This window comes from Pseudopodoces humilis, chromosome 2 (assembly GCF_049639895.1).
Source record: "Pseudopodoces humilis isolate 2021_Gansu_Grassland_sample_001 chromosome 2, ASM4963989v1, whole genome shotgun sequence".
Classification (NCBI taxonomy): Eukaryota; Metazoa; Chordata; class Aves; order Passeriformes; family Paridae; genus Pseudopodoces; species Pseudopodoces humilis.
This window is the reverse complement of record NC_142201.1, coordinates 80898267-80920415: the sequence shown is the minus strand read 5'-3', so window position 1 is coordinate 80920415 and position 22149 is coordinate 80898267. Positions and strand designations below refer to the sequence as shown.

General features: G+C 43.4%; 1 protein-coding gene across 9 annotated transcripts; it reads left to right on the top strand.

Moving 5' to 3' along the window:
* Nucleotides 1-12327: 12327 nt before the first annotated feature.
* PRSS23 (serine protease 23) lies at nt 12328-20379 on the top strand. 9 transcript variants are annotated; one of them, XM_014251540.2, is made up of 3 exons: nt 12351-12445; nt 14658-14730; nt 17246-20379. In XM_014251540.2, exon 3 carries the CDS (start codon nt 17259-17261, stop codon nt 18375-18377), a length of 1119 nt encoding a protein of 372 aa, XP_014107015.1. In that variant the 5' UTR covers nt 12351-12445; nt 14658-14730; nt 17246-17258; the 3' UTR covers nt 18378-20379. The 9 variants fall into 9 exon arrangements, with proteins under 9 accessions (XP_005516229.1, XP_014107015.1, XP_087907831.1 ...); XM_014251519.2 differs by lacking the exon at nt 12351-12445 and adding an exon at nt 12887-12902; XM_088051704.1 differs by lacking the exon at nt 12351-12445 and adding an exon at nt 13843-14409.
* Nucleotides 20380-22149: the final 1770 nt, after the last annotated feature.

Here is a 22149-nt window from a genome sequence, read left to right as displayed (position 1 = left end):
AGATACAAGCTTTCAAAATTTCACAAGGCATGTCTTTATGGTACAGCTCTGATTGTACTATTCCTTCAAATACTGGTTTGCAAAGCTGCTTTCAACGTGAATTTTTATTCCAGGTAACTATTTGCTGTAACAACAGAAAATGCTACTGCCTGCAGCTGGGCATGGGAATGATTGTGGGATTCTGGGCAGGAGGGGCAAAAGCTCCCTCTTCTGATGGCTCCAGAGCTGAGGCCAGAAGGCCAGAGGAGACATGAAGGACTGGGGGAGAAAAAATGTTATCAGGCATTCCAAGGAAAGTCCAGTTAAGGGTAAAGCAACTTCGAGGTGTCAGTACAGGTGTAAGTTCAGCTGTACTTTCTTAGTACCTTCTATCCCACAGCTTTAAATTCTTATTGTGACTGTGCCCTAACAGACTTTTGGGCTTCTAATATTTCGAAGTACTAAAATGTTTCCTTCTGGATCAGAAAATCCATCCTACTTCTACCCTTAGCATTTAGCCAATTGCAGTTTCTTAGGTTGCCCTATTTTCCTCTAGGAACCCAATGCTTGCAAGAAACAACTGAATGTGACATTACAAACTGAGAACTAAAACCAGGTCAGTATTCCCAGACACAAGTGATTTTTCAACAGAGGATGTCAGAAACTTGTCTTCTTGGCAGTGTCTTCCTAATTCCAGTTTTATCACTAATTTTGGCAAGTGACCAATAGGGAAAAATGTTTTCCAGCAGAATAGAGTGGGAGAAAAATGTGACAAGGAAAAACGGACAATGTAGGCTGGGCTCCTGATGAGGGATTTGTGATGCTAAGGAATAATCCTCCAAGGAAAACGCATCATGGGGAATTGTAGAGAAATTTACCTTGTAAAGGACCTCTGGAGATATCTAGTCATGCTGCATATTAGAGCTCCCCTTGACATTGAGCACAGCCTTCTTCCCATCTTCTCTGTACTTCCTGAAGAGTAAGATGCACGTTCTAGCTCCACCTGAGTACATCTATGCACTCTAGCCATGCAAACATCCCACCACACCTCTGTAACTGCAGGGATGGCGCAGCTCCACAGTCCTCCAGTTCCTCCTATTTATTTCCCAGGTGGTGTATTAGTGTTCAGGAACTCTCCAGGATGCCCTCTGCTTCTGGGGAACATAAGGGCCTCCTCAATGCCCTGCTTCCTCTGTGATTTCATCTCCATCCACAGATGAACCCACTTTAAAGTCTTCTTCTGTGGGTTAGAAAAGAGCCAGAGGAGCTTTTTCATAGAGCCAGACAATGGCACATGGAGCTTTCCCCTTTTGTCTGGCATTCAAATCAGGTCCGAGGCAGCAGCAACCAGTGCTACTGAAAGCTGGCAATTTGGAGACACAGGCATGTAATATAAGTTCATCTTCCAACATCACCACTTTCTAACATGTTTATCAGTCAACTCATCAGAAAGGCCAGAAACTGGGTGAGGAAGGCCTGGGGGTCCCCTTGCCTCAGCACAGGCGCTACTGCATGCTAAAGGAGCAGAGTAGTGATGAACAAGAAGAACACCACTGATCTCCAAGGGAAACCACAGAGCTTGTTTTCTAAACTGAGAGTCTCTCTTCCCACACTTCATGGTCTCTGTCAAACTATGACATTATTTGACCACCATGAGGAAACAAGCTCCTCAGATAAATTTCCAAGTGAGAAACAGTTTAACCTCAAAAGCTGCTGTCTTCCAGCTCCACATTTCTTTTGCTTTCCGTTCCTCTAACAGAAAATTTCCAAGAAATAAGAAAATCAATTCCAAAAATTTATTGTTATCTCCTCAAGCACATTAGAGACAAATTAAAAATTCTGTCCTTCACTGAATGACACAGGGGGTTGTACTACAGAATCTGACAGCCTCCTGAAACTACTATGAGGAATATGGAATATAGAAAAATATGAAAATCAAAAGCAAGTTAAATCCCAAAGTTAGGAATGTAGCTGAGAAACCAAATTAAATTAGAGTACTATTACTGACTGAAAGGAGGTTCTGGGATGCTGACTGTATTCTAGGTTGTGCCAGTTACGCAGTGTGCAAAATTAAACAGATAGACTATTTTTTTCTATCATGATTGCAAATAGGTTAATAAAGTATCATTTTTTTTTGTTTTTTGTTTTTTGTTTTTTGTTTTTTGTTTTTTGTTTTTTGTTTTTTGTTTTATAATGTATAGCATAGTGCAGTTCAAAACAGAGTTAAAACTTGTGGATTCCAGAGAAATACAAACAATATATGAGACAACATAATACAATAGTGTTCTTAATCAGACACAGCTCCCATTTATTTTAATGAGAATATTGCCTGCAGGATCAGGTTGACAGGGCTCAGTCAGCTGTCAGCTTTCTCCAAGGAGGGGAGTGCGGGGGATTCAACTCCATCTCACCCTCTTTCTGCCACTCCTCTGCCCTCGCAACAGAAGCTCGGTATTCACATTCAGGACAAGAGCGCTCACCACACACTGATTTCATTCTGGCCAGGCCTGGCATTTCCCGTCTTTGTCAGCGCCCGCCTGCCTCGGTGCCGGCCTTCATTGTAAGCCTAATAAGTACATAAAGGCTGAGGAATGGGGATCCCAGCAGACTCGCAGCAATGAGCCTCCAGGAGCTTGTTTGCCCGGGCAGACAGACTGGGTAAACAATTAGCTCCAGCTCCAACATTCAGGCCATGCAGGAGAATTGGATGCTTGGCACTGGCCGCTCTCTGTGACATTCGAAATTTGGCTTTTCTCCAATCAAATATTTAAACATTTGTGACCGTTTGTCCGGACCCAAAGCCTCGATTAGGAATTTCTGCCCCATTCTATTTTTGTAAGTGGAGATTTGTAGGTTATTTACTAGGAACTCTGAAAAAGAAATGTACTTAGCTTTACAGCAAGGATAAAAGAGAGTTTGTTTGAAAGTCACATAACGAAACAGGTCAGCACCACCACCATATACTACCAACATTATAAGCAATGTACACTTAGACAAAGTATAACTTGGAGTGTTGCTGTCACAGACACTTCTGTGTTCATTGCTGGTAGCAAACAGCTGGCTTTTAATGAAACATAATAGAGAACTCATTATTTTAAAACTGCCTTTCCATTTATAATCATGCCTGTTGCAGTACAATGGAGAATTGTATCCTTATTCCTTCATGCTGGCAATGCAGGAAATATTTAAACAAGTACCTGTGAAGTATTTATTTTCAAATATGTTAATGATGTGTCTCCAACTGAGTTATGCATGCAGGTAGTACCTTTTCTGTCAGGACTTTATGCTTATTATAATCCATGCCTTTTATAGTTTCAGACTGATGCAGTAAAAGATACACACCGTTATCTAAGTCAATCTCCTGCACATCACAAACTCCTACATTTTACCCTAATTAATTTTATCCAACCCTTCTCTTCAATGCAAATAAGGAACTTGAGTAAGTCCTCAAGGAAATTAACATTCTGAATTAATGTTAATTAATTAACATTAACATTCTGAATGCCACAGATCTGTCAAGCCAGCTTTGACATGGTAAATAAACAAATAAATAAAATATGGTAAAAAACATTCAAAAATTTAAAGGAAAATATTTTTTTATTAGATGTTGGAAGAAAGTGAGAAAAAAACAGGTTGCTTGTCTTCCTGGCAGGCTGCACATGAGCAGGCAATGTGCACCTGTTGCCTGGAAAGCCAAATGTATCCTGGGCTGCACCAGAAGCAGCGTGGCCAGCATGTCAAGAGATGTGAATCCACCCTTCTGCTTTGCCCTCATGGGACCCCACCTGCAGTGCTGCATCCAGCCCTGGGCTCCCGAGAACAAGAAAGACATGGACCTGTTGGAGAGCCACAGAAATGATTAGAGGGAAAGAACACCTCTCCTATGAGTAAAGGCTGAGAGATGGGGTTGTTTAGCCTAGAGAAGAGAAGGCTTGGAGTGACCTTATTGTGACCTTCCAGTGCCTGCAAGAGGCCTGCAAGAAAGCTGAGGAGGGCCTTTTTACAAGGGCATGTAGTGACAGGACAAGAGGGAATAGAGTTAAAATGAAAGAGAAAAGGTTTAGATTAGATAAAATGAAGAGATTCTTTACTGTGAGGGCACAAGTCACTGGCACAGGTTGTCCAGGGAAACTGTGGATGCCCCATCCCTGGAAATGTTCAAGGCCAGGTTGGATGTAGCAACCTGGTTTAGCAGAAGATGTCCCTGCTCTTGACAGGGGGTTTGGAACTAGATGATCTTTAAGATCCCTTCCAGCTCAAACTGTTTTGTGATTCTAATATTGCTTTTCACTTGTCTTTGAGAGCAGAATCAAGCCACTCTTGCACATAATCACTGGACTTGGTATTAATTGTTTTCTTCAGCCATCTACACACAAAATGCTTAGAAAAAAACTAGAGCGTATAGGAAAGATCACTGTGGAAGTCTTAACCTGTGAGGCTGTACATGTTCCTGTACAAGAAGTCACAACCTGTTCAAAGGCAGATGATGGTCCTTGCTGCATATTCTGCAAGAGAGGGTGTTTATTTGACTTAAAAGGCTCAGCTTCATCATATGGGCTCCAAATCAAGAGACAGGCATATAGACTTCTCTGGGATCAGGCTGAAGCATTAAGCTGGTAGAAAAAGAGCAGAGAGAAAGTAGAACAAAAGCACTCATTAGCACAAATTTAAAACACCATGAAAGGAATCAGCAAACCAGCCAAGAGACCTGCAAGGAAGAAAATATCGAATTTACTTAAGCTAATACTCAGTCTGGAAAATAAGTGAAAAGAATTTGCCTGGTCACTAATAAACATCAATTTGACCCAACAGATATTACCAAATTTAGTGGCAGTATTTCTGTGACCAGACAGTTTAAATCACTTGCTATAAGTAAAACAGCAAGTAGTGATCTCAAAATAGCAGAAACTGTACATCAAAAAAGGGCATCAGCTCTTTCTGTCACTGGTAAGGGAAACCATTGATATCAAATGTTTTTGAACCACAGGATAAGTATCTACTTAAAACATCTCTCTGCACTGTATAGAGAAACTGACTTAGGCTGAATGAGCTATTCTGGATTTCCAACAGTGGGACTATCTAAAATTACCTACAGCAGTTACCTAGACTGAAAATCAACACAGAAAATATATGTTAGCCTTGCCAGGTAACAAAGGCATAGTTCCAAGAATTAAATATTGTTGTTCACAGCTGTTTCTAAAATTAGAAATTTTAAAATCAGGACTTCCCAGAAACTTTTCAAGATGTCTTGACCATTACTGTCAATTATCAATTAATCCTAAAACAGAAGGAAAACTGTAAAAATTTGGCAGAAAGTGAAGGTGATATGAGTATTTCAATAAGATATATGGAATAACCCAGATAACGGTGGGCTTTTTTTACTTGATTTCAATCTCAGATCACATAATCAGATTGACAATATATTTCACAAATAATCAAAGTAATATAATTAATATAATATATAATATATATAATAATATATAATTAAGATTTATGGAAATAGATTTTGCCAAGGTATAATTCAGCCTTTGATGTAAGTGCAGGTTTTAGAATAACAGTACATATATATATATATACTGATGCAGTACACTAGAACTTTTAGGGCCTTTGACCTTAAGATTTCTTGCTAAACAGCTGAAGTATAAATAGAAATAACTAGACAATGATGAACTAAAGGCTGTAATGTACACCTACACTGTGATAATTTTTAGCTCAAGACTGACTGTTCTTTAAAGTATCTTTCTAGCTCAAACAAGACTAGCAGCCAGGGACAGAGAACTCCATGGGTAATGCAAAAAGTCAGGCTGGATCTCAGTGCTTTACCCCAGCTATAAAACCCTCTTTGTGTGGGCAACTTAACTATTAAGTGAAACACCGAAGTGTTTTGCATCACCTATGGTACTGCTGGACAGTCTACTCCAATCAGAAGTTATATGGGATCTTCCTACTAATAAACTAGGGTGAGGGCAGTTTAAGGACCTTTACTTCTGATAGTAGCTAAACCACAGTTCCAGCTGTATCTGTGTGGATGTCTTTGTTGGGTGTGTGCTGCTCACTCCTTTTCTGTCCCAGGAAGTCTCCTGCCAAGGTGGCCACGCAATGTCACCATGGAGTTGTTCAGAATGCCTCTCAGACTTACTATCTTAGGCTATTGATAAACATAGGTAGATACCTATACTCTGCTTGTCTTAGTTTGTATTTTCAATGAGAACTAGAAAGTAGTGTAAAATTTTAAATTATATTTACAGGTTTGATGCATGACTCAGCTCCTGGTGCAAACCTGGTCCAAGTCTCGAGTTCAGAGTGTCTGTATTTTTATCTGATTTTTCTTGTGTGACGGTGTATGCATGTAATTAAAAACTAAATGCTTCCACTTAAATCTTTCTCTCTTTGGTTGCAAAGGGAACTCAGGTTAAATGAAAGAGTATAGACTGGGTGCATAATTTGAATTTTGGAGATGAAACGCTTTGGAGAAAGGAAATATTATCAGACCACCAGTAAGTACCTGGTTCACTGTATGGAGCAGCACACTGTTCTTTTACATATTCATCTTTGAGCTTTGAAATGCACTCAAAGCCAAACTGTGTCACAAGTAAGTTATAAGACTTGCTATAAGTATTTCTCATGGGATATGTCTCTACATGACATATCATCAAATGGTTTGCCTATTTTCTAGGCTTTGATCTGTAGATTGTAGTAATTAGTGCTGGGAAAGATCTATTGGATTGCCTAAACTGCTACATGAGGTTCAGCACAGTTTTCCCTTCCTAATGTTTTGCCTTACACAGTTTATATATCCAGGGGGCAGGTAGCAGAAATCCCCTGGGATACTATTTCACAACCAATTTGCACAGTCAGCGATTTTTCTGGTGAGGTTTAGCCCAAATATGTCTTTTATAATCTCATTGCATTAAACTCCTTTCATTATATTCCTTAGTGCCATGTGAAATAATTCTGCCTTAGGGTCCTATATACTCTGCACTGTAAGTGCAGACTGTTAGATTCATCCTATCATAAACTATGTAAGCTTTCTTTATTCACTTTTAATGCACTTTTTTTCTTCTTATTTACCTCCAATCTATGTCTCATGTGTAGTTAGCCAGACCTAAATACAGTCCCGCAGCTGCACATCACAGCTGAGAAGCATAAAATTGCAGTTAGTACCTTGCAAATGAAAGATGTCATCTGTCACACGGGAAAGAAAAGGATCATAGGTTAGTGAAACAGGTTGCCTCTCTGGGGAAAAATCATCATTCTCTTTATAGCTGGATACTCCAGATTTGGAAAACACCCTAAGTTCATCTTGACAAGATGTGAACAAGAGCCACTCAAGAGCAATTCTCTGGTGAGGAGCATATCCACTCCACACAACCTGTCTAGGCTGCCTCTATTGATACCCAAGAGAAAATAATTCCAGACAATAATTCCATAATAACATCAGCATCTAACATGGGTAGGATGGATTGCCTCCTCTCCTCTGCTTCAAGATGGCCTTCCCTAGGCTATTGACATAATTTTTAGATGGCTAAAACTAGACAAAGCTGATCTTGCTTACTTGTTCCCAAGCTAATCATAACTGACCTCTCCTGGTTCTACTATGATTCCTCTTCATGTTTCAGAACAGAAGCCCCTTAAAGATGGCCCCATGTGCTGGCTTTGATGACTAAACAGACCTCCTGCATGCCTTGGGCCCTCATATTCATTTCCCTTAGAAGCACTGATCCATGGGACATTATGTTGACTCAGAAATTCTACCAGCAAAAGCTCATTTGACCAAGAAATTGAGACAGAACCACTCAAAAAAAAAAAAAAAATAGTCACAATCCCTGGTTAGTTTTCCCTTTCCTTTGCCTCCCTAAGGTGGGGAGATAGACCTGATTTTGTTGTCCCCACAGGGCCTACATCCATTGCAGGATGATCTTCACAAGAGCATCACCTTGTTTAGACCATAGCTAAAACATTGTCTGAAATATGATGCGGTCCTTCAGAGTCACACTGCTAACTTCAAGGTGCCTTCATGCTGCTGCAAGATGACCAGGCATCAAAATTAGTATGAGCTCAAGTATCTCACTAGAAATGCCACCAGTTCTGGTTGTACAGTGGGATAGGAAAGGCCTTTCCCTGCTCTGCAGGGTGGGCTCTTACTGGGGGGAGAACCTTCTGTTTTGACATGTATATTGAATATGGGATTACCTTAAAACAAGCTGGGCAGGGCACAAGGTGAGTATTATCTCTAAAAGGAGCTAAAAAAATGCCTACTAATATCCTCAACGACCTCATAAATACACAGGAGCTTCGTGGTCACATACAGCACTTAGAAAATGTTGCAGCTCACTATTCTCAAATGAGCACATAGTGGATTCAAAACCACCAGACGGAGCAGTGACACCACAGGCAGAATCTAAACTCAGCAGATAGACACAGGCTGGCATGAAAACAAAAACAGTAGTGATGAACTCAATCCAATTTTGCATAACACTGAAGATCCCCCTTTTCAGGAAATTCCTGAAGTTCTCAGAGAGTGCAGTTGCACTGGACGTTTTATTTTTAAGGTGTCATTTTGGGATTACTTCACTGCAGTGATATGCTGTTTATTCAAATGGTGAAGATGCAGTGTCCTAAAAGAATCTCAGTCTTGCTGGAGCAAATCCAGATGCCTGTTTTGTTTCAACAAGTTTTCACTATTATGAAATTAAAGAGGTACTGTTAGTTTAAATTTCACTCATCAGAAATGTTTTCAATAATATGAACAGTAGAAATTCTCAATAGTTAAGAGCATATATATAATATATATATAGCTGTGAATTTTGAAACAAGCTGAATTCAAAATATTAATCATGTTTTTCTTCCTTCAATGCACCTCATAGTTTGATCAAAACTATCTACGTAATATACTCTATTTAGAGAATCCCATGCCACGTCTGGCAGATATGGATAATCCCATTAAACCTTTAAGTTGAAAATTCTGGTGGAGGGGAAAACAGCGACAAAATCATTCCTAAATGTGCTGTATTTTCAGTCCAATGTTACCTCTTGTGTTTTCCATATAGGAGTAGATTATTTTTCCAATAGATTTGGAAATTGTCTGTAACGGTTGAGTTTTCTCAGGCAAAGCCTTTTATTTGCAGTTATATCTGTAGGTGGACCTGTGCAGTAAAAACCTTCCCCTGTCTGAGTTACAACTAGATGCTCAAATATCCCTATCCATCCAGGAAGAAGATGGACACACTGAGTGGGCTTCATGTAATTGAAGGCACCAAAAAGCTAGATTTAACCTCTCATGATAGACAGCAAAATAAAATGAGTGTTTTTAAGGAAGGATTTTCTGGCCTAACTTACATCCCATTTTGGGATGTGATTATTTGCCCTCTGAGGTAGCCCCTTAAGACCTGCAAAAGGAACCTAGAATGGTCATGACTAGCTTTCAATTGTCTTTATTCATCAGTGGAATCCCCTGCAAGGCTAGGGCCCTCCTCCATGCTGCTCCACAGTGTCACTTGCTGATGCCAAGATTTTTGCCAGCATCGGAAGGATACTGTATACATTCAGCTGTCAGTTTTCCCACCTGGCGATCTATTCCATAAACTAATCAACTCAGATTCCCAGTCCTGATGTGCTTCCTTTCAGAGCTGACAGTAAAAGCATTTTGGTTCTGGGAAAACACCACCCTTGCATCCACAGTTTTGAAGAACCTGAGGAGGAGTTCCTTCGTTCCTAGCGGTATCAGCTTGTGGTGCAGCACACTTCATTGAGATAGGATATGCTCTCACACTTGTTGCACAGATTTGGGAACTGTGGCACCAGAGCCTTCATGAAATCTGGAACTGAAGTAAGGGCGGGGATGAGACAAGTACTTGCTCCTCCGAAGTTCTAGTCTGCATCATTCTTGCTTTCAAAATAGGCTGTTTTTAAGGGATAGAAAGTGTCTTCACCTTTAATTTTCTTTGACAGCTAAAAAGCATTTCAGGAAACAGGGCATCAGTGAGGAGGGGTCTGTGCCCCAGGGAAAGTAGAGAGGGAGAGCTGGAGGGCTGCCATTGCAGTGGGGAACTCCAAGGACTTTTCTTCTGCATTGCATCAGCAGTGAGCAATGGGGAGACTCATTTGAGCCAACTGTGGGTTGTCATTCTTCCTTCCAGACTCAGTGGCCTCTGAAATCACTTCATTGTCTGCAGTGGAATCTGGCACAGGACCATAATGCCAGGTTACTTCACTTCCCTGCAGAATAAAAGATTTCTTCAACCATGAGAAATTATCTCCTGACAGTGCCATTCATTAGGGCTCCCACCTGTAGACTGTTTCATTTTCAGCTTACTCACAGGGTGCTGAAAAGTCAGCGTGTGTGTTATCACTTGACAATATAGTACAGCTAATACCTCTTCATCCTTACGTATGTTGTCACTTACTGCTCTTTGCCTCAACAATGGCTCACAGTAACATTCAGCTCTTGGACTTCGCTCTCTTTTAAAAAAAAACCTGTGCAGCCAAATTTCACCAGAGCTCTTCTTTCTTAAGAATTATACACATAGGGCAAAAAGAAATCTATATTTGGTATTTTTTTTCCTCTTTTGAATTAGAAAGTTAAAACATATCATCATAGGATGGTTTGGGTTGGAAGTGAACTCAGAGATCTTCTAGCTCCAAACGCCCTGCCACAGGCAAGGGCAATTTCCACTGCTGCTGCTTCAGGCATAGAAGGTTTGCAGTCCTGTATTGCATCGTGGATAGCCCAGGGCATCCCAAACCCCTACAATTAAGTGAGGTGAGTCCCACTGTATACATCTTGGCATCTCTGTATCTCTGTTGCCCTGTCTGCCGTAAAAATTTCTATCACCATCACATAATCTAGGATTGTATCTATTTGAATTTGTGTCTGGAAGGCCCTGGAGCACGTAAGGCAAGTGTGACACAGGAGACTGCACATCCATGGGAAGCAAGAACCCACCTGGACTCCCGCTGCAGCCCTGAGACCCACTCTAACCAAACCTCACATTTTCACCCATGGGCATGGGCCAGCCCTTCCACCCACCCATGCAAATCAGCAGATGTGTACAGGGCAAAGCTTCTGAACTGTGGGACTGCACATCTTGTTGGGATGTGGTTAGACACAGAGTCAGATCAGGAAAGGTTAGTATGGCATTACAGATGGAGCCTGACTTTGCTGCCTGCTGATACTGCAAGGATCTCTGTCACTGTTGCATGGTCATTCTCTCATGGCCCAAGAGCGGCTGCACTGGTGTCACCAGCCCTTCCCCAAGGCCAGTTGTATTCTCTAGCTGTCTGAGTAGTTACTTTTATTTTTTTAATTTACTAATTGCTTTTTCATTCATTTGGTAAACTCTTTCTATAGACCCATATGGAGATGGTGCTATGGCCAAGGAAATGCAAATTAGAAAAATCATGTCTGAGGATGCAAGATCCTGTCATATTTTGGCTTGTCACAGATTGTCCACGGGTGAGGCAAAGGTTTTGCTTTGCTCCAGGCTCTCCTCATCCTTTGTAAGGGCAGCAGTGGGTTGAAAAGGTCAGTAGAAGACTGTGAATAAATTGACTACTATGAAATTTGCATTTCCTTTCTGGAAAAATAGGATCAGCTGAGAATTTTGAAAACAATTTTTTTTTTTTTTTGGTGACTTTTTCTTGTGGAGCTCTAACATCGCAGGATTTTTGCCTTCTTGGCTCTGTTTTCCTCTTTTCTTGCCAGATATCATTATAAGGATTCAAGAAGGATGAGTAATTAAAACTCATGCAAACAATGTGTCGGACAATTAAATTTAAATGTCCGCTTGATGAGGCAACATGGGTGAATGACTCCAGAGATCCTGGAGCTGATGCCCTGCGGAGGCAGGAAGGACCCCGGGGGTTCACCCTACTCTCAGGGACCCTCTGGAAAGGGATGTGGGGACCCAGGCACTGGGGACAAAGAGCCTGTTGCCCTCCGGGCTGTAGAGGTGCCACGGGCCGCTCCCCAGAATCTCTCATCGAGACGGCAGCTCCCGAGCTGCCCGTAGTGCCGGAACACCGCGAATAAAATACAAGGATGGGGAAAGCCCCTTATGCTTTTCCTGGGGAAATAAATGAAGGCAGCAGTAAAAGATCGAAAAGGGGGGGTTGACGCCGCACGGGGCCCGCTGGGGCCGGCGGGATCCAGCGGCGGGATCCAGCGGCGGGATCCAGCGGCGGGATCCAGCGGCGGGATCCAGCGGCGGGATCCAGCGGCGGGACCCGGCGGCGGGACCCAGCGGCGGGATCCAGCGGCGGGACCCACCTGCGGGAGGCGCCGCTCCGCCCCGCCCCGCCCCGCTCCGAGCGCGCCGCCGAGGGCCGGCGCCCGGCGGGAGGGAAGGAGGGAGGGAGGGGAGGCGCTCCCGAGCCCCGCGGAGGCGGCGGGAGAGATGGGACCGGCCCCGGCCCCGCCACCTGCCTGAGCCGCTCCCGGAGCCGCCGCCGCCGCCGCGGGGAGCCGGTAGGTAGCGGGCCGGGCCGGCCGGGAGGGCGCCGCGGGGTGCGGGTCGTCCCGGGGGACAAAGGGGCGGCGGGGGGACGGCGAGCGCCGGGATCGCCCTGCGCTGCCCCGGGCAGTGCCTCACCTGCCCCGGGCGCGGCGCCGAGGCCGTGCGGGGCACCGGGAGCGGCTGTCCCGGCCCGGGGCGAGCGCTCCCCCCGCGCAGGGCTTAATGTTTAACCCCGCTCGCATCCACCGGAGCGCACCGGGAGCCGCCTCCACGGCGGCGCCGGCGACAAAAGGGCGAACGCGGCTGCTCCCCGCCGGTCCCCGCTGCGGGTCCGCCGCTGCCGGTGACCGACTCTGAAAGGACGGCGGGTGAGGGAGCAGCTGGGATAAAATTCGTCTTTGCTGCTTTTTCATCCTTTGGAGGCGTCTGAAGGTACCGCTGCGGTCCTGTGCTTGGATTCATCACTGAGTACATTAGTATTTTTGGGTGGCCTTTTAAGACGTACGTGACACGAGCTCTTCAGCGAAGCGGCTGCTGGAGCCTGGGGAAGGGTAGTTTTTTGCTTCCTGCCCCGAGCAAGGTCCGAGGGGTTGGTAAGGTTCCACCGGGACCCAGCTTGTGCAGCTGCCCCGTCACTCAGGTGGTTTGGAAGCCCTGGGGATGCGGGTCCTCCCTACAGCTTACCCCGTTATTCAAACTGACCCTCACTGTCCGCCTGTAACGCGGTTTGCCCTTGTACCGTCATACCGAAGCTGCTTGACGTGCAGGGAAAGAGAAAGAAGAAAAGAAGGAAGGTGAAAGGAGGCAGTCCTCTGTGTGTGCACTGACACACGTGCCAAAATAGCCGCTGTGCCCTGTGTGTATGCTCATGGACACACCTGTGGTCTGCCAGAATCAAAGTTAGTTTCAGGTTTTCCAAGGCATCTCTTCCTACAGCCCTCAGTCGAGCAGGTTAGGCAGTGTAACCCTCGCACCACCCTCAGCATCTCAGGCAGGCTAATAAAGTTGTTAGATTTTAATGGCAGGAAGGCTTCTGTAGTTATTGAAGTGCAGCTCCATTATTTTTGCTGTGTTTTAACAAGTTCTGTGACCAGGAAAAGCAGCAGAGGTATTTTGGCACGGCATTGACAGTGATTCAGTTCTCCTTTATGATTTGGTTTGAGGCAGATTTTTCTCTCTCACTGCCTTGGTTTTCTCCCTTCTTTTTTTTTGGTATGTTAATCATTCTGGCTTTCAGCACTATGGAAAAACTTCCTTCATTTCAAAATGTAATGGAGACTGGTTCATGGACTTTCATACTAGATGATCCATGATTTATTGTTATTTAACCATCTTTCACGAGAACCACCCCTGAAGTAGTGAACTCTTGCAAAAAAATTACTTGCTTATTAGAAAATTATTCATGTCCATCCTGAACAAGGCAGTTTTCTTTCAGCAGCATCTATCTTGGGGCGTGAATGCCCAGAGCAAGCAGGAAAATGTGTTTTAGCAGCATGGGGAGCCCCGGGGTAGCTGTCACTGTTTCCATGCTCTAAACAATTCTAATGCCATTAGTGAGTGTGATTATGTACAAGCCTCTTCTAGGGGGTTCGTAGGCTGGATGTCAGAGCAGGGCTTTGTGCTGAGTCAAAGGGTGGGTTGAGTTTATGACACAGTTTAAATAGAACCAGAAGAGCAGAGCTACAGTAGAGCAGCACATCGTAATTCATTCAGTACCAGCCTGTGATAGCCGTGCAGGGAAGTGCTCACTCCTTACCAGTTTGTTCAGTTTGAGAACACCTCTCAGGGTCACCCAGGAGTAAGTAGCTGAGGACAGAGAGCTTTAACCCTGGAGTTTTTTGCTGCTTTTTGGTTGTGTTTCAAATGGAAAGAGAAAGGAAAAGGAAAGAAGAGCCTTACTGCAAAGCCTCTGTTTAAATATAGGCTGCTTTTTCAATTTGTTCATTTTTAAGAGAAAGGATCTACACAGAAAGAGGTACTGTGCACTGATTTGCATCGTGTTATAAATAAGATGTATTTATTCTATTTATTGCTGTCCAGATCTGATTTAGTACCAGTTATGTCTCCAGATGGGCTGTAATTGTGAATACTTCAGTAAATGAGCACTGTTTAGCTTCTACAGTCATGTATAAACTCACAGCTGTATTTTATTGTCAGGTTTAAATAACATTGTAAAGAATAGAAAAGTTCTGTAACTGATGAAAAGGCTTTTTTATCCCCTAGAGCTGCAATGTGATCACAGCACAGAAGCAGCAGCGGAGGGGAGTGGGAGGCTTGCTCAGAGACATAAAGTGGAGTAAGTACCACTTTGCACGGCACAGACTCAAACGCCATCTTCTGAAGTCTGTTTTTCGGGGGCCAGCTCGGGTTTTCTGGGACCAGCTCGAGTGCGGTCTCCTGTCTTGTTCTCTTCCATAGGGCGGCTGCCCTCTGCTGTCTAGAGCTGCCCTTCCGCACGCTGGCGGTGCTGCGGTGGTGATGGTGGGGAGATAAGGGAGAGCAGGTTGCAGGGCAAGGTAATCTCTCTTCTCAACCCAGATGATAATCTCGGAGGAAGCAGAGGAGCTGTTTGGCACACAATCCCTTCATGGAGTCGCCGTGCTGACAGGCACGAGGGAATCTGGCTGCTTGTGCAAATAACAGCTGACAAGACGCTTCTGGTTTACCCCTGCCAGCTACAAAAACTAGCCAAAGGCCAGCAGAGGCTCAGTTAGCATGAATGGGTTTTAGCTCCAAGAAGTGGCATGAGTGGTGCAATTTAGAGAGATTCCATCTGTCAAGAAAGATGAGGGCAAACTGCATAGAAGTACGTGCTCTTAATGATGGCATCAGCTACCTGATGCACAGCTTAACTGTAATTTACTCTGCTATCAGCTTCTGACTGTGAAACCTGTAAGCACTGCTGCATGCAGCCCTCACTGGCACAGCTAGCAGTTGATTTATGCCACTGTATATTGTCTTTGTGGGATGGAGCAGTATCATTTGTCCCTGTTACTTTATTTTTTTTCTAGCTCCCTAATCACTGTCCTACAACAATTTATGCGATAATAAAGCAGGTGTTCCCTGTGTCTTCCTTACAGCAATTTGAAATGCTCTCATTTCATGGCTTGCAAAATGCAGCCACATCCAATATTAAAATTTGCTGTGGAAGGAGTCGGAGGAGCTGGTGGTTTTCCTTGAATACCAAGTATTTTCTGGTTTTGGGATATCCAAAATGATGCAATTCTGATTAATATTTTAAATTACCTGTATTTGCCAGCATGAGCCATCTGCTAGGTATAATGCATCACATTTGGTAGAGACTAACCTAGGAAAAAAAGTATGTTCCTTTAAAGATGTCCTGTTTGTTAATCAAAATTTGCCAACAGAATGTGTGTGCACTTCTGAAAGAGTCAATACCTGCCTCTGTGGGTTTCAGTAACGTCAGTTCTGTTCATCTACATCTGTTTTTTTGGACTTCAGGTCATTTTATGTCTTGCGTGGGGCAATTAATATTTTAAGCATTGTGTGCTTTAGTGATAGCCTTCACTCCCAAAGAGGATGGTATCAAAAATCTTAAGAATCTAGGCCCGGTATTTGAGCTGAACGCCACTGATGTCAGCAGCCTGTAGCTTTCAAAGTCTTTTTTGGTGCAGCTTAGGGATGGAGTATTCCTACAAAGAGCTGGAGAGACAGATTTTTCTTTTTTATTCTTAGATAGCTGTGGTCATTTCCTGTGTGATTTGCTTTGGTTTACTCGTTTGAGGCATTTCAGGAATGATCCTGCAGTTGTGATCAGTGTAACCTCAGCAGGGTTTTAAATATGTGTAAGCTCAACATAATTGTGAACTTTCCTTTGAATAATCTTTGTGTGAGGGAGATACTGCCTGCCTTCTTGCCCAGGGCACAGTGCCTCCTGCAGCGATTCAGCTGTATGGCTAATTTTCAAATAAACTGAAGTTACGCATTTTTTTGACACAGTACTAGTGCACGCTGTTCTCTGCAGTCTCAGGCACTCTGCCTGTGGTTCATAAACACGTTTACAGTCGCGTTTGCCTCCCTGTGCTCAGAGGGGGTTGGTTTGCATTTCTAATTAATTGAGTTTATAAAGCAATAAGCCAGTGTGTTAACTGAAAATTCCCTCAAGAATTGTAATCTTCCTTCATTAGCTGCCTGTGTGTAATCATATCACCCTTTCTCATGTAAGCCTCAGGGAGAGCCAGTGCCACATGGTGCAGAACCTTTGTCTGGTGTGAGTTGCAAGGAGGAATGAGTCTCCTCTGTGGTTCATGTTCTGCAACCCAGCCCCTGTCAGGTCACCTTCTTTGTCCCTCCCCGCCTGTCCCTACTGTCAGCCTGATGTCTCTGGCTGAGACAGCAAATGGTCTGAAGAGATTTAAAGGACATCTTTCAGCAAAGTTGGAAAGTAAGGGAGAGCTTTCAGAGAGTCTTTTAATCTACCTGAAGACAGACACATTTATTCTTTGCAGGAGCTCTGTTTGCTGGATGAATGGATTTAAAGAATTTTCTTGGAACTGTGTGAAGACAAGTACTATAACTTCCCACTGATGTCACTGGGAGTTGCTGGCTCAGCACACCTAAGGGTTAAATGTCCTGTATTTCAGTGTTAACCTGGGAGTCTTGTTTCAAGACTCAGGCTAAGGCATTAGTTTGACACTGAGAAATCTGAGCTACTTAATGTAAGTTAACTCCATTCAAATTGCTTGAACCTTATTAGATTTATACTGGGTTAGCAAGCCACTACTTAGCAAGGTAGGATAATCTTGCAATGAGTTTGGGTGAATAACTGTATTTGCTTTTGCTTTCCACAGACCAACATTCAGAATGGCAGCCTTGTCCACTTTAATCCTCCTTTTGTGTGCTGCTAAAGATGTGATGCCTTCCAGTCCTCACTGGAAGCCAACTTGGCCGTCTTACAGAGTTCCCGTTATCCTGCCGCAGTCTACCCTGAACTTGGACAAACCACAGTTTGATGCTGAAGCCAGACTGGAAGTGGTATCTCCATGTGGCCCAGCATGCCACAAAAGTTCTCCGCTGCCAACTTACGAAGAAGTGAAGAACTACCTGTCCTACGAAACCTTGTACGCCAATGGCAGCCTCACTGAAACTGAAGTGGGCATATATATTCTGAGCAACGGTGGCGATGGGTCTCGAGGCAGATCTCGAACTAAGAGGCAGATCTATGGCTATGACAGCAGGTTTAGCATTTTTGGCAAAGACTTCTTGTTGAATTACCCATTCTCCACATCGGTGAAGCTCTCTACAGGTTGCACAGGGACGCTGGTGGCTGAAAAGCACGTTCTTACTGCCGCTCATTGTATCCATGACGGGAAGAGTTACGTCAAAGGAGCTCAGAAACTGCGGGTGGGGTTCCTAAAGCCCAAACAGAAAGACGGCAGCAAAGGGTCCAATAGCACCAACTCGGCAATGCCTGAGAAAATGAAATTCCAGTGGATCCGAGTGAAACGGACGCATGTCCCCAAAGGATGGATCAAAGGCAATGCCAATGACATTGGCATGGATTATGACTATGCCCTGCTGGAGCTGAAGAAGCCACATAAAAGAAAGTTTATGAAGATAGGTGTGAGCCCACCAGCAAGACACTTACCTGGAGGGAGGATTCACTTCTCTGGCTACGACAATGACCGTCCGGGAAACCTGGTTTACCGTTTCTGTGATGTCAAAGATGAAACATACGACCTGTTGTACCAGCAGTGCGATGCCCAGCCGGGTGCGAGTGGATCTGGGGTATATGTGAGGATGTGGAAGAGGCAGAATCACAAATGGGAGCGTAAAATTATTGGTATATTTTCAGGCCATCAGTGGGTGGACATGAATGGCACCCCGCAGGATTTCAATGTAGCTGTTCGCATTACACCCCTCAAATACGCACAGATCTGTTACTGGATCAAAGGCAACTACCTTGACTGCAGGGAAGGATAAAGACAAACTCCTTGAAAGCACTTAATGACTGGTTTTAGTTACTCATCTGAGGAAAGGCTAGACTTGTGCTGCAAATTCATGTGATCATGTAACATCGAGAGGTGATATGTAGCTTTTCAAGCCTTGTTCTTAGGACGGGGACTGTGTGGTGCTATCATTACAGCCTGAAACTGGGGAGAGAGGAACGTCTGCTGGGTGGGGAAGGAGCAGGTGGACTTGCTGAATTTGCAGCTGAGCAACTGAAGATTAATTAGGGGCGGATCAGTAAACAGTATGAAAACAGAACCGTCTCCAAAGAATCTTGTAAAAGGGACGCTGTTGACTATCTCATGCCTGCAATGTTTGTTTTAATAAATCCTAGGATTAGTAGAAATGCTTTGATCTGAACTTTTAAAAGAAAATATTTCTATGCTGTTGGGGGCTGAAGAGGGGCATTTAATGGTGTTTGCAACCCAAACATTACAGCTTTGTGTTCCTGCATGAGAAAAGGGAGTGTGAAAAGGGCAAGGCATGCGCCGTGGGAGATGAATGCCACACAAATAGCGTGAAGGGTAAATAACCACATAACACTTCTAACTTCCTTTCAGCCTCAGTGATTTGAGACTTTATTAGTAACAGTTAAGAAAAATGCTTTTTGAGCAAACAGACCTTGATATTGCAAGGATTTGACTGTGAAGATGTTGTTGGTCATATGATCTGTGCCATTACATCCTGCTTTGGGAGGCATGAATCGCTCACGGGATTAAATCTTTATAGGAGCTGGGACCTATGAAGGAGCAGGATCCCTATGAATATACTAGAAAGTGTGTGGGGAAAGGGGCTTTTGTGTTTATGACGTGCTTAGGTCTTTTAAGGAAAATCTCATGTCAGCAACTCAGATTTTCAGAGGGGAAGGCTGTCTTCTTGCTGTCTATCTGAATAGCTGCCTGCAGAGCAGGATAAGGGTTCTACCAAGTTCTCCCCATATCTGTTGAAGATCCTAGCTGTTTTACCTAATAATACACCATATAGAGGGACCCTAGACTTATAAGTGTCTCTCAGCCATATCCCTTTGACAGTGTAATTTGGGCATCTTGACTAATGTTTCTTGTGTTTTTGGAATAGGAATCCTCCTCCCCACCTAGGTATTGAGTTACAAATAATTCTTGGAAAATGCACAGTTCAGGATTTCTGCAGCTGGAATAGAACCACTTTATAGGATGCGGCCTGAGTTTGCTGTGAAGTGATCCTCTGCTGTCTCTTACAGATAAGAGTGATATTTTTACTATAGAATAATTAGAGTTGAAAACAAGAATTGCCTTTTTGAGGTAAAAACCGTTCAGCCGAATACTGTAGCTCAGTGAGCAGCCTTCGGAAGTCAACATGGTCTCTACAAACAGCCTTTCTTAGATGGATTGTGCCACAGTATTTCAGTAACATGGTTGAGGACATGCTGCTGTGCCAAGATTATTTTTTAAGTGGGAGGATAGACACCAGCTCCAGTTTCTCTTCCATCCATCACTCACTGACTCCTGAAGCTTCCCCAGTTGCCCATGGTGCTTGGTGTTGTGGGGCAAATGCAAGTCCCTGGTGAGAAATATCAAAGCTGGGAAGGAGTGAATCCAAGCAGAGCTTCCCTGTGCTATACCAGTACAAGGAAAATGTTAATTCAGCTAAGCCTTTTTTACACTCTACTAATTACTACGGCATTTGTAAACATATGCCTGATGGTGCTTTATCTTTGTGGTGGCTTTGGCTCTAGTTCTGACAAACATTTTTGCTGGAGCTGCCTATGATTATTATTTTTATAGAAGCAGTGTACAAAAATGTGGACTCTCATGTGGGTTTTTGGTGCACTCAGATACAAGCAGTTACTAATGCTTTGAAATACGAATAATCACCATATGTATCTGATGGTCTTTTTCTGACTTTTTATTTTAATTTCCTTTACTCTATGGCTGTTATCTGGAGCACTTTTGTTTGAATGTATCACAGTGAATAAAGAAAAGTTATGGAATTTCAATGCAGACATTCTTGTATTTGTGCTGTATTGGGTTGCACTTTCAATCTCCTTTCAGCTACTTATTTGTAAAGACATTCAGATACAGATTTATTAAAATCCTTGGTGCTGTTTATTTTCCTTAATTTTTCTTCTGCTCCCACCTGTTGGAAGTTCTTGTTTTGGTGTATTGTTTTAGGTTTTTTCAGTAGGCTTCATTACTTTATAAATTTGGATGCTAATAATCAATCTTAGCTTTTGTATGACTCCTGCAGTTCCAAAAAGCAGTCAGGAGCTCTGATTAGTTAGAGCTGAAAATAACCTATTAGACTGAAAAGCCACATTGTTTTTATGAACTTCAGGGTAAATAAACTATGGAGGAATGTGAACCAGTCAGTATAAGGTCATAATTGAGGTCAGTCTATCTTCTTTTTCTTTGAGTTGATGCAGTATAAAAAAAAAAGTTCCTTTGAGGCCAACAGTGCGACTCACAGTTTTTAGAGAAACACTGGATGCAGAAAGTTTTTAATTTTGAAATTGCTGCCCGTACAACTTTCCTGACCTTTAATAGTGCACACTACGTCATGTGAGCTTGAGAACATCAGTCCTGATTTATTGGACATATTTCCCATCCACTGATCCTGTGTTCTCAGCTGCTTTCTCAGATTGTCAGATAAGAACTTTTCACAGGATTGCAGAACCATTTGGGCTGGAAAAGATCTTTGAGCTCTTCAAGGCCAGCTGTAAACCCAACACTGCCAGGTCCACCACTAAGCCATGTCCCAAAGTGCCACGTTTATATGTCTTTTAAAAACCTCAAGGGGTGGTGACTCCACCACTTCCATGGGCAGCCAGTTCTGACGCTTGACAACACTTTTGGTGGAGAAAGTTTTCCTGATATTCAGTCTAAACCTCTGCTGGCACAACTGGAGGCCATTTCCTCTAGAGTAATGTGAGCAAAGTGGGGTTTTTTTGGTTTGTTTTTTTGGGTTTGTTTTTGTTTTTTGTTGTTTTGGTTTTTATTTTTTTTTCTAAGAATGTATGCAGAAAGTTCAGTGTAATCAGGAGTGAGAGAGTCTCTTCCCACTGCACACCCTGTGCAAACATTCCAGTTTTGGAAAGAAAAGGAAATCTCAGATAACATGGGCTGAAGTTCAGCACTGTTTCACTTGTGCCCACTGGAATCAGTGGTAATTTTGCCAGTGTAATTATGTGCAGCAAGGTTGGGCATGCTAGACAGGTTTGAAAATTGCATCCTGAGGATATTTGCTTTGATGCTGCAAATAGGCTCTTCTAAAAGCAGAACTTTAAAATGTGGGGATAGCCATGCAGCCAAAATAAGGCTCATCAAGAAAACACAAGTAATTAATTATATACAGGCATGGCACTTGAAATTTCATTGTCCAGCCAATGACTGCCTGTAACCTGCAGAATTGAATGAAGTGCCTCATTATTCTTGTATATATGAAGGCAAGACAGTAGATTGGTATAGAGGTACTGTTTTGACTGTGATTGAAAGGGATTAAAGGCTGCTCCTGCATCTGTAAGAGGCTGACATATGAAATATTTTACTTCATTTGCTATAAATCCCTCAAGAGAACAGTGCTGGAGATGGAAAGTGGGGTCTCGAGAAAACACAGACTCTGCTGAGCCGTTCCCCAGCACACACTGAACTTAGCCTACTGGAGACTGCAGAATATCATCAAGTTTCCTTCTCAGAGAAAAAGTATTTTCCTTGCATCTGTAATTGTTTTGCAACTGAATTCCCAGGCCTGCCTGTTTACAGGGCAGCCC

Coding starts and splice junctions, on each gene's coding strand:
- PRSS23 (XM_005516172.3), top strand. CDS start 17,259: ATGGCAGCCTTGTCCACTTTAATCCTCCTTTTGTGTGCTGCTAAAGAT.